Consider the following 11,775-nt stretch of genomic DNA (forward strand, 5'->3'; position numbering starts at 1 on the left):
GGCAGCATTTACATTCTCTTCTTCTGTTGCCTCCTCTAGGTCCTGGGATCCTCAAGGTAACCCACCTATCTCACCTTTATTTTACTACATCTGCCACGTGAGTGTTCAAGAAACGTTTGACAGACATATCAATCATCTCGCCCTGCAGTTCTGAGGGTCGGAAGGCTAACCTCGCATCTTCGGCATGGATTGGGGTGTGCCCTAGGATCAGTGCCCCCTTGGAGCTGCGGGGAAGTGCATGCCCAGCCTGGGTCCTCATTTGGTGGCCCGAGCACAGCTGCTCTGCTGTCTGGATTGCCGCACCTGTCAGGGACCTCGCTGAGCTTGTGTAAGCCTTAGTAATGCTCACGATTCGAACTCAGGGCTCCGACAGCCGGCCCACTGCCCAGCTCCACCCGGGGCTGTGCATTCAGGGGGACTGCTGCTACCACAGTGCTTTAAGGAAACCATCCACACTGCGGGGTCCTGGACCCACGCAGACACAGCTTTACTGACCTGAGGAAGACCTCCTCCATGGTGGTGACGGAAGCGCCGAAGCTGGCGATGCCCAGTGCCTTCTGCTGCTTCTCCAGCTTACCAAAGAGACTTTCAAACCTAAAAAAAGACCCCACATGAGGAGGCACTTCTCCATGACCTCCTAAGAAACTTGTTTCTAAATCACTGTTTCCGTGCAGTGTGGCAGAGGGGCAAAGGGAGGTGAGCTCCTTGAAAAGCCATTGCCCCAAAATAAAAAGTTGGTTTTTGTTCCCCCGACTTTGTTTCCCCTGTGACATCCTGTGGGTGCTTTGACCTGCAGGGCTGTCTTTGATAGTGTACACCTACATTAAATCACACAACAAACCCAGAGAAACTGGCGTATACTCATTTGATCGCAGGGTAAAGAACTACTTTCTAAGAAGAAATCAAAAGGGAAACGGGCCCCATTTCTACGTAAAATTTCTACATGGAGAAAAATCCCACAAAATTAGGCAGCAACAAATTGGAGAAAGTTGCAACACCAATGGTTGATGATAACATTCACGACACGGCCCGAGAAGTGAGGAGAGGCACGGACTCTCGATGCCTGGCAGCAGCCATGGGTGAAGACCAGCAAGGGCTGGGGACGTTCAAACTCCAGCAGGGATAAAGGCCAGTGAAGCAGGTGGGTGCCGTTTCCACCCATTAGAAGCACAAATGTTTTTAAAGAATTGTACTCAAAGCTGGCTACCATGGAGTAAAACAGACACACTCCTGTTGCAGATGAGCAAGTCGGACACACCACCTTTCTAGATAGCAACTTGGTAGCATTTGCCTCAATATTGGGAATCCATCCTAAGCAGTCCCTGAAGATCTGGACAGTTTTCTAGAAGGATGTTCGTTAGCATGTTTTTTGGGGAAAAGTATGAATGTATGAGAAAGGGACAGATGTTAAATAAATTATGGCATATCTGAGTCAAGGAATACTATTAAGTTACTAAAACTATATTGCTCACTTGGGTTTGTAGCCAGATGAAATGTACTTTTCAAATTTACACCTCAAAGTTTCTAAGTGTCGATCAAGAGTTTTAGTTTTTACCTCCCCACACTGGTAGTCTGCTCTGTTTAGGAGGCATGCGTCCATGACTCAAATTCTGAGACCATGGAGATAAAAAAATTGACAATTCCACAGATAATTCTGAGTAGGCTGCTGTGCACGTCTAACCCAGTGTTAGGAGGGAACCAAGTATGGATGGTAGCAATGCAGTGAACACCCCCATGGTAATAAGTCAGACGTTTCTCCTTCTCAGGTATGAGCCCAGGCACCCGGGGACCGGCAGGCAGATTTGCTAGGCACTGACCACCAGAGGCCCCGGAGCTGAGGGGTGCCCGCCAGCCAAGCCTGAAGGCGCAGGGTGGGAAACCCCAAGCACGGAGCTGCCTTCTCAGATCTGAACCGTGTAGCCCCCTGGACACGCACCTGTGCGTGCTCTCCTTGGGCAGAATGAACGACAGCTCCGCTCCAGCACTGCTCTCCAGGGTGGCGTTGGGGACGTGGTGCTGGACCAGCCGGGAGATGCCCTCGGGGCTGCAGTGAGGCTCCTTCACCAGGGTCATGTGGTAGCCTGCACCTGCATGCCACGGAGCCCAGGTGACCTGTCTCCCACAGGTCCTGGCTGACCCAGGGCCCTTGGGGCACCACCTGGCAGGCTCACAGGAAAGGCACCGAGCGCCGGGCTACTGGACCAGATGATGAGTGTCGGAGCCCCTCTGTGCTGTCCTGACGGTCCCTCTGCACCTGCTCCCCAGCTGGGAAGACACACGCTGGAGGCCTGTGCTACTGAGCGTGACAAGGAGGAAAGCCCGGTGGGACTTCAGGCTGTGAGTCTCCGAGGCTGTGGCCAAAACTGTCCCCAGGACCTGTTTTCTCTGCTTTCTCAGTGATAGAACCCCAGGACAAAGGCCTCCCGCCCCAGCCTCCTACAGCTTGGTGGTGAGCACATCAGGCCGCGAGCTGCTTGGCAGGACTGTGTGCCGGCCAGGGGAAGCTGTGGAAGCCGGGCATGTGGCTCCCAGGGTACCTGAGGGGAGGGGCGCTGGTGTCTGCCTTTGCCCCTTCCCACTGGTGGAGAGAAGATGGGCCACGAGCACCCCTCATGCCAGGAAGCCATGCTCGTGCAGCACCAAGGGCCCTGACTCCACGGGCCAGTTGCTCCATTGCAAGTGTGTGCTGGTGAGCAGGGCCTCTCCAAGGGCACCGCTGCTCTCAGTAGCCCTCGGCTCAACCGCTACCTGCTGACCGTGGCTGGACACTGTCCCAGCCAGATCAAGATTACATGCTCCATCCCACCACTCCCTTGTCATCACAGCCCCTCTTCCAGGGGCTGTGGGTCTCCATCCAGAGGCAGCAGACAGGAGGTCTAGAGAAGGCCCCCTGCCCAACCTCAGGGGCCTCTGTGAAAGGTACCAGTGGGCATTTCTCCAGCCCACTGGCCCAGCGGCACCGACCCCATAAGGAATGGGGTTTGACCCGCCACCCTGCCCCCACCTGTGCTGCTCACCATACTTCTGCTTGAGGAACAGCGACGACCCGCAGCACTGCAGCTCCCCCTTGGCCATGATGGCAATGCGGTCCCCCAGCAGGTCAGCCTCATCCATGAAGTGCGTGGTCAGCAGGATGGTGCGGTCACGCTTCTGCTGCTGGAGAAGGTCCCAGATGGCCCTCCTGGAGACAGCGTCCATGCCGGATGTGGGCTCGTCCAGCATCAGCACCTGGGGCAGAGGACCAGCCTTGTGGCCACGGCAGAGCCCCAACCCAGGCCCAGGCTGGCTGTGCCGCAGGCGCCTTGGGGCTTGAGTCCCGAAGACCGACCAGGACCACCCATGCCAGGCTGCCCGTCCAGGCATCCAGGGCCAGCAGCCGGCCCCTGTCTCTGGGCCCCGCTGCCCCGAGTCTCTGCCGACTGCGTGCGGGGCCCTGACCTGTGTCCCCTAGGAGGCCTCCCCACTGCCCCGTACCTTGGAGCCCGCAATGAGGGCGATGCCGATGGAGAGCTTGCGCCTCAGGCCCCCGCTCAGGAACTTGCAGTGTGAGTCCCGCTGGTCCTCCAGGCCCAGGGTGTGCAGCATCTGGGCCACCTCCTCAGGGCACTTCTGGTGTGACAAGCCTTTCAGCTGGAATAGCAGGGGACGGAGGTCCGGCGAGCCACTTGGCCTTGGCGTGGCCTGCTTTCCCCCACCTGCTGACTCGGGGTCCCGACCCTCCCGCTGCGTTTCCTCCAGGTCTGCAGAAGGGCTCCTTGAAGCAGCTTTGGTTTGCAGGGAGGCCAAGGGCTCTCGCCTCGGGAGCCCAAGCACATCACCAACGGAGCCACCGTGGTGGTCCAGGAGTCCTGCCACCTGCCGGCTCACCTGGGCGTAGAAATACAGGTGTTCTGCGACTGTCAGGTCGTCAAACAAGATGTCGTGCTGTGGACACAGGCCCAGGCTCTTCCGGATCTGAACCATGTCTTGGGAAATCTCATACCCATTGATATACGCCCGTCCACTGGTCGGAGGAAAGAGGCCTAGGGCCAAACGGAAGACCCCAGGGCTTACGCTCGGCAAACTATCTGTCAGTCGGCAGGTGAGGCGTGGCCTGCACCTTATAAATGTGTTTTGCTTCATCTGGCCTGAGCACCCCACCTGTGAATGAGGTGGGCTGCCAGAGCCACAGGCCGTGGCCCTCACCTGTGAGCATGGAGAGGGTGGTGGTCTTCCCTGCGCCGTTGTGGCCCAGCAGGACGGTGATCTGCCCCTCATACAGGTTCAGGCTCAGGTCTCTGACGGCTGCCTTTCTAACACTCCCCACTCCGAACATCTGCAGGAAGGGTGAAGGGCCGCCCTGGACTTGAGGGGCCCTCCCTGCTCCCCCCTGGAACACCCTCCTGTCCCAGGAGACCACGCCCAGGGGCGCCCAGAGGTGGGACGTTTTGGGCACAGTGCTGGTTGGAGGCCATGCTGCTTCCTGCTGCCCTGGCCTCCCCAGCCCTTGACAGGTCCCCACACCCCCGTGTCTCAGAAGGACTAGAAGACCCATGAGGCCAAGACAAGGCTGAAGCAAGCACAGGAGCGTTTGCTGCAAAGCTGATGTGGGGTCAGGTCCCCGGGGCATGTGCTGCTGACTCGACCCCGAGTCTCCGCACTGAGCCTGGAGACGGTCAGAGAGCAGCCTCGGAGACCAGTCACGAGCTCAGACAGCCCTGGGCCAGGCAGCAGGGCCTATGGCCCTGAGAGCCCTGGGCTCTCCCTGTGGCACCCACAGGGCGTGGCACCTTGGATACGTGCTTGATCTTGATGCCAGCCACCAGGTCCTCAGGCTCGGCCTCAAAGTACTCGGTCCCGAGCGCTTTCTCAGGGTCCTCATCAACTTCCTCTTTCCCCATGGCTGTCCTCGGGCTCCCGCGCCAGTAGGAAGGCTAGAAGGGAAGGTAGGCGGGCCTCAGCAGACCCACGCACTGCATTTTGTTGGTGATAAATAATAGCAACAACTAACTAATGTGAAGTCTGAGACCGGCTCTGCCCACATGTGCCCCAGCTGCAGGGAGGGTGCTGGGGGAGCCCCAGGGGTGGGCCTAGAGCCAGCGCGGCTCCTCACCCACCCAGGTGGGAATGCCTCAGTTTCCTCTTCTGCCATAGGGGCAGAGGCTTATTGTGCATCTCAACTCAGATATGATATAAGGAAAAAGTGAGGGGTGACACTGAGGAGAGGGACAGGCTATCAAAAGTTCCAGTCCAGGGTGACATGCAGTATTAAAGAGAAGGGTGTGTCTGCACTCCCCCAGCTGCACCCTTACTCAGCCACACAGGAGTTCACAAAACAAGCAGAAGCAGCTGGCTGTGCCCCCCTCCACTAGGGAAGCTTCCCCCCTCTGCTGGATGACCTCCACCCACCGACAGGATGATGACCCCTGTCCTCTGTCTAGCCATCACAGCCAGGCTGGGGCAGGAATGCAAGCACAGAGCACATGCTCCACATGCTCCCACCCTCAAGGTGAACCGTGGGCAGACAGCACAGGGGAGGATGTGAGGGGTGGGCGGAGATGGGGGTGGGCAGGGTCAGGGGAGAGGCAAGTGTGGGGCCAGCAGAGCCCCTGTGGTGAGCCCTGCGGGGCGCAGGCTGTTTAATCCCCAGCTAGACTCCTGGTGCACTTCCAGTGTCAGGAATAGCCCTGGTACACCGCAGCCCTCTGGCTTCAAGGGACACCTTGTCACGTTTTAAGTGGCTGTGAAATCAGGATGCAAGTTACAAATCATGAAATGCCAGTTTAATTGTCGGCATTTTTCTTCCTTAGTGATACAGCAACGGTGCCTCTAAGGATCAGGGGCAGCTTAGGTCTGGTGGAACAGCAGCAGACGCCTGGTGAGTTATCTGCTGGCCTTGATGACTCCTGAGGCAGCACCTGACCCCCATCAGCAGGGACAGTGACACACACACTGGCGGTCGCGACCGAGCCGCCAGCAAGAGTGGAGTTGGTTCATGAAAATGCAGAAGTGTAAGTATACACATCCTTAAAATAAGTAAAATTTATAAATATGTATAAAATGTTTATAAATAGACCCACATGTACACATATTTAAGGTATCTTAAGATACATTGTTGGGCTTTAAAAAAACAGGTCTCAGGCATTTTTACAATATGATCCCTTTCTACAAAAAAGCGTGTAATGTTACATACACATACACATGTACTACAGGCAATAAACGCACAGACGGAGCCTGCGGAGGCGTGCGTGGGGCCGCAGTGTCCGTCTCTGGGTGGCAGGCTGTGCTGTGTGGTGCAGCAGCACCACCGTTTTCACAAGAAGCCGTATTGCTTTGTTGGAGGAAGTCCTAACAAGACCTTTTCATGAGAAGGGAGGCTGGGGAATGGGGTGTGTGGGTTCTGTGCCGGGGGGGCCGGCACAAGCTTCTCTCAGACCCGGGAGGCAAGGCGGGGGCTCTTGGGGCCTGTACGACATTCCGCTCACCACCCGCGTGCGGGGCAGGGTCCTCGGTCCAGCCTACCTAGGCATCCTGTGCAGGGCCCAGGGGACCTGGAGAGTGCACTGGGGCCCCCCAACCATGAAGAGCAGGGGCGTCGGGACTCACCATGAAGCAGAAGTACCAGGGCTGGGGCACGCCCAACTGCCCCGGGAACACGGCCTCCACGTACCAGGCCACCAGGCCGTAGAGCACGGAGTCCAGCAGCAGCATGCCCAGTGCCTGCCCAAAGGAGAAGTCGTCGTCCACGTTGACGGGACTCAGGAGGTCTGGCCACTGGACACCTGTGCCTGGAGGACACACCAGGAAACAGGCCTGAAATGTCCCCACAGTCCTGGACGGCATGTGTGCCTTCCCTGCCCGCTTGCACAGCCATCTCAGGGCTTTTCCCCATGCTTTAAGGCAGCCCCAGGTTACAAAACCGGGAAGTCACAGACCAGCAAAAGCTCCTTAACTGTTGGATGGGCTTGCATTTGATTCACGACACACAGATGCACACACCGTATCTGAGATACATATACATGTGCATGTACAAACACACACCACACACATGCACACCATACCCACAGTGCATGTATGAACACCACCTCCACATGTATGCACACCATACCAACATGTGGGTACATGCACGTCATACCCGTGACACACATGTACACATACATACATGGCACACAACACATGCACATGCCATACCCACGATACCTAAGTATGCATACATGTATTAACATGTATGCACAGTACACATGCATGCATTGATACACATACACTTGTACAGATACATGGTTTGGGGAAGGGCCAACACAGGAATGGTGTGCATTTAAAAAATGGAAAGACTTCAGCCATGCATAAAGCTCTATCTCATGGCGTTTAGAGTTCTGTCCCCTCTCTGGTTCGCAAGGTCACAGTCCCAGTGAAGCTTGGGGATTCCGTAGCCAGCCTACCCTCTGCTGATAGAAGTGGCTGCTCTTGGCCTTGGTCAATGTTCACTTTCAAACAACTAGACATTTGTTTTAAGAAAATTCCATATAGAACTTTGAAAACCAAGAGGTGCCATGCAGTTAAATTCCTCTATATAAATGGCTTTCCAGAAAGTATTTGAACCCCAGAAGGGACTGCATATAAAAGTCTACGCTTTATCACAAACTACAAAACACAGGAACATGTATATTTAAAAGCCAAAGTGTTAGGAGACATGGCTGACGGAGGAAGGAAATTCCAATGAAAGACGAAGTGCCCTGAATGTTGCCATGCTTCCCACCCACCTCCTTCCACAGACCCACAACCAGGAAGCTACAACCAGCAATCGTGCAGCTGGAAGAAACGGCACATTCAGCCTGCAAAGAGGATGTGTGGATGGGGTGGGCCAGGCTGGCCGTTGGGGAGGGGGGCTGCATCCACCTGCTCCACACAGAAGACCCAGGGAGACAGAAGCCAGCACACCAGCCACACAGACACTCACCCCGCCTGCCTCTTCTTAGAGCCAGGAGAGGAGGTCAGGGGTCTGAGGCCATTCACCTCTCCACGCCCTCAGTGAGAACCCAAGGGGCCTTCTAACAGATGGCTCCTGTCTCCAAGCTTTTCCAGTGGGTGAGGGGCTGGGGTTAAACTAGGTGCCCTGTCCCCATGGGGGAGTGTCCACAGAGGGGTCTGCAGAGTGGGTGCCCACAGGTCAAGCCACCCAAATAAGTGTCTTATTTGACCCGATTTCAAAAATCAAGAAATTTCACAAAAATCAAGAAAACTGTCTTAGTCTGTTACCTGTTTCTCTCAGGCCACCTGCTATCCCCACCAATTGTGGCAGGAGGTACCGGGGAACAGGAAGACAAGTGACTCCAAGCCACCTCATTACTACAAGCCAGGAGCAGACCAGGCCACACACCAAAACCTCAGGCATGATGACCCGGGACGCCTCGCAGGCAGGCAGACTCAGAGTGAGCCAGGGACCCACGGCCAGCTGGTGGGAACAACTGCCTCCAACAGGGTCTGGAGGGGACTCCAAGCCGGGGCTACCTGGCCTAGTGGACACGCTAACCCTGTCCTCTGAGCCGTGGCATCAGTGACCCACCTCCCCTCCCAGCCTGCTGGGGCCCAAGCTTCCCCGTGCTGGGGACCTGTCCTCCCCACACTCCACCGGCAGCCCACTGACTTGTCTGTAATCGAATCTCGGTGGAACCAGGTGGGCACAGGTGGCTCCTAGAAGAACATTCACCTTTTGCTTCAAATTTCCCAATGAGTTGGGCCCCCATCGCCATGGCAACATTGGACAGGAGGCAGGAGAAGAGCTTCTGGCTGAGGGTCATCCAGTTGTATCGAGGAGCAACGAAGAAGTAGGGGATGTAGGTGAAGAAATAGAGGAAGCCCCCGATGGCAGCTGCCATGTTGGCTGCAGACGAGAGGAGAGGCACTAGAACACACATCCTCGTGTCCAGGAGGTGCACTCATGTGCTGAGCAGAGGCCCAGGGCCAGCCGCCCGACCCCTCCTGGCATCAGCCACACGGGGACACATGCCTCAGAGCTGGGGGACCTTCTATGGGCTGTGTGTGTCCTCCCCACTCCAGGGACCCCACACTGGTCTCTCCAGCCCTCTCCTGCAGACCGCCCTTGACACTGCGCCCCTGACCCCCCAGCCTGCGCTCCACCTGGCCCGCCCAGCTCATTCACTCAGGCATTCCAGATACTGGCTGTGCACCTGCTCTGGGCCATGTCCCCCGCGGGCACCGGGAGACTGGCACAAACAAAACACACAAGACCCCTTCACTTGCAGAGCTAATACTCCAGGGGGACAGAGTGAATGAGTCCATAAGGCAGAGTAGCTGGACGGGTCTCTGAAAGAAGACACAGAGCACGGACGGGATGGTCCCCGGGCTGGGGGTTGTGACTGTGGGAAGGGTTTTATGAGGAGGTGGCACATGGGGAGGAGGTGAGGACCAGGGCAAGGGGTGCGGGTAGAACAGTGTTACTTTAGTCCAAGCTGCAGCCCTGAAACATTATGGTCTTAAGACTCCTTTATGCTCTTGAAAATCATTACGGATGTCAAAGAACTTTCATTTACATGGTGCATATATATATATATTTATATTTAAAGTATAATTAATACTAAGTAAGTATTTTAAAGAATAACAATAAACCCATTACAAGTGAACATATTTTTATGAAAACAACATTTCTCCCAGTTTAGTGAGGAGAGTGGCACAGTGTTGGATTTTTGCAAACCTCTATGCTGATTTACCAGATCGCAGGTGACTTCTCCCATCTGCTGCATTCACACTGTTATTATGCCATCTTGGGTGAAGCACATGAAGGAAATCTGGCTTGCGGAGTAAGTGATTGGGAAAGGGAGAGGTTTTTTAATAGCTTTTTCAGGTGTGTGTGGAAATTCGTCTTTGATACCACACCACTGAACTACCACTCAGCAAGTGGTAGTTTCCTAAAGGTCAGGTGCCTCATGGAATCAAGTCAACCAATGAACTGTTCATACTGTTACATGAATATCCACTGGGCTATCCTGCACTCTGAATGGCTTATTACTCTTTCCTGATTTCGTACCACGAGGATTAGCCATTTGGAAAATGTTGCTTGTTGTATTAGACAGATCTTCCAAATGTTGACATATTTTATTATAAACATATAAAAAAATAACATTGGGTAATATTATTGCCAAATGCATAAAAACTAAGGACCGGGAACTGTTGAGCTCATGGTAGATACAGGTTTGCAAAATCCTGGCTTTTGCTTGAAAGTTCGAATTTTGTAACTGACATCAGATACTGTCTGTTGTTTGCCTTGAAAGACAGCTTGTATTCAAGAAGATAACTGCTGAATACCCAAGTGTGACTAACTATAGTCTTACAGTCATCTTTTTGAGCAACGTGGTGGTTCTTGAAAAAAGTAGTTAGTTTAGCTGGCAACTCAAACAACTGTACACATTTCCCTCAGGATAATTATGCTTCAGCATGCAGCTGAGTACTTTATGTGTATGTCCCACTTGTCACAGATTATTTAAAATGCATGCTTAATAGTCAAGTTTTAACAAAATTAACATTTTTTGCTGCTCCACTAAGGATACTTTTGGCATTTTTGTTTGTTTACTGGAGCACATGGGGGTGAAGAATGTGTGCCCAGTACAGTTTGGGGCTGGTCTTGATCAGTGCTCAGGGCCAAGAATTCTGTTCCACTAGAGCACATGCCAACAAGGTAGGGAAGGCAAACACTATCTTTGTATCCTTTTTCTTTTTTTTAAATCTTTGTATTCTTGTGAAAATGGTTTTGATTTTTCTGAACTCCTTAAGGGCCTTGGAGATCCCCAGGAGTCTGTGGACTGCACTTTGGAGAACCTCTGACCTATGTGGAGACAAGAGCCAGGAGAAGGGAGTGTGCCAGGGCTGGGTGAATGGGCACAGGGCAGTAGCAGGTGAGGCCAGTCATGAGGCCACATGGTAAACCAGCCCAGTGATGATTGCGGCTTGGGCCCTGGGGCGGTGGGGAGGTGAGTAGCGGTCAGGTGCATCCTGACAGTAGATCTGACAGGACTTGTCAGGGTCTGGGTGTGGAGGATGGGAAAGGAGGGAAGAGTGGGGGGCGGTCCCAAGGCTTTGGCGTGAGCATCCCAAAGGAGGGAGTGCAGCTGACAGACGGGGAAGGCATTCCTGAGGCTAAGAGCAGAAGTGTGGGCCCAGACGCAGTCCAACTGAGACGAACACCAAGCTTTGCAGGGAAATGGTCTGGTATGAGCCTGAATTTCAGGACAGAAGCCTAAGCTGGAGATGTAAATTCGGGAATTATCTACCTGTTCAAAGCTCCCCAGAGGAATGAGTTAGAGTAGAAGAGAAAGACCTCAAAGTAAGAATGTCAAGGACTTTTAGTAAATATGTACAAAGATCAACTGGATAGTGAATAGAAAATAAAATGATAGAAATAAACTCTCAGTGAATGAGACACAGTCTAGAACATACAAAGTCAAAGAGAGAATTACAGAATTAGAAGTTAACTGCAAGGATTTCATAGAGAACTCAGCATAAAGAGATTCTTTTAAAGTATGGAAAAGAAGTAAAGAACATAAAGGAGAGACCGAGATGCTGCCACCTCATACCCATTAGGATGGCCACTATCCATCAGAACAGAAGTGGAGGGATTGGAACCCTCGTGCACTGCCGGCAGGTATGTAAATGGCACAGGAGCTCTGGAACACAGCCTGGTGGTTCCTTAAACGTTAAAAACAAAACCTTATGATTCAGCAGTCCCGCTTCTGTGTATGTACTGGAAAGAACTGAAAGCAGGGTCTCAAAGAAATACCTGCA

At 53.7% G+C, this 11,775-nt stretch overlaps 1 protein-coding gene across 3 annotated transcripts in view; it reads right to left on the reverse strand.

The window, feature by feature from the left end:
* Positions 1–11,775, reverse strand: part of ABCA3 (ATP binding cassette subfamily A member 3) — a 37,458-nt gene that overhangs the window by 12,104 nt on the left and 13,579 nt on the right. For all 3 annotated transcript variants that reach the window (XM_036920543.2, XM_036920542.2, XM_036920541.2), the window contains exons 10-18: positions 8,687–8,860; positions 6,586–6,767; positions 4,770–4,913; positions 4,186–4,315; positions 3,868–4,022; positions 3,475–3,630; positions 3,018–3,228; positions 1,937–2,087; positions 496–594 (exon numbers count right to left, since the gene is read on the reverse strand). In XM_036920543.2, coding sequence (XP_036776438.2) covers positions 496–594; positions 1,937–2,087; positions 3,018–3,228; positions 3,475–3,630; positions 3,868–4,022; positions 4,186–4,315; positions 4,770–4,913; positions 6,586–6,767; positions 8,687–8,860 — 1,402 coding nt within the window. The remainder of the gene's footprint in view (positions 1–495; positions 595–1,936; positions 2,088–3,017; positions 3,229–3,474; positions 3,631–3,867; positions 4,023–4,185; positions 4,316–4,769; positions 4,914–6,585; positions 6,768–8,686; positions 8,861–11,775) is intronic.

This window comes from Manis pentadactyla, chromosome 10 (assembly GCF_030020395.1).
Source record: "Manis pentadactyla isolate mManPen7 chromosome 10, mManPen7.hap1, whole genome shotgun sequence".
NCBI lineage: Eukaryota > Metazoa > Chordata > Mammalia > Pholidota > Manidae > Manis > Manis pentadactyla.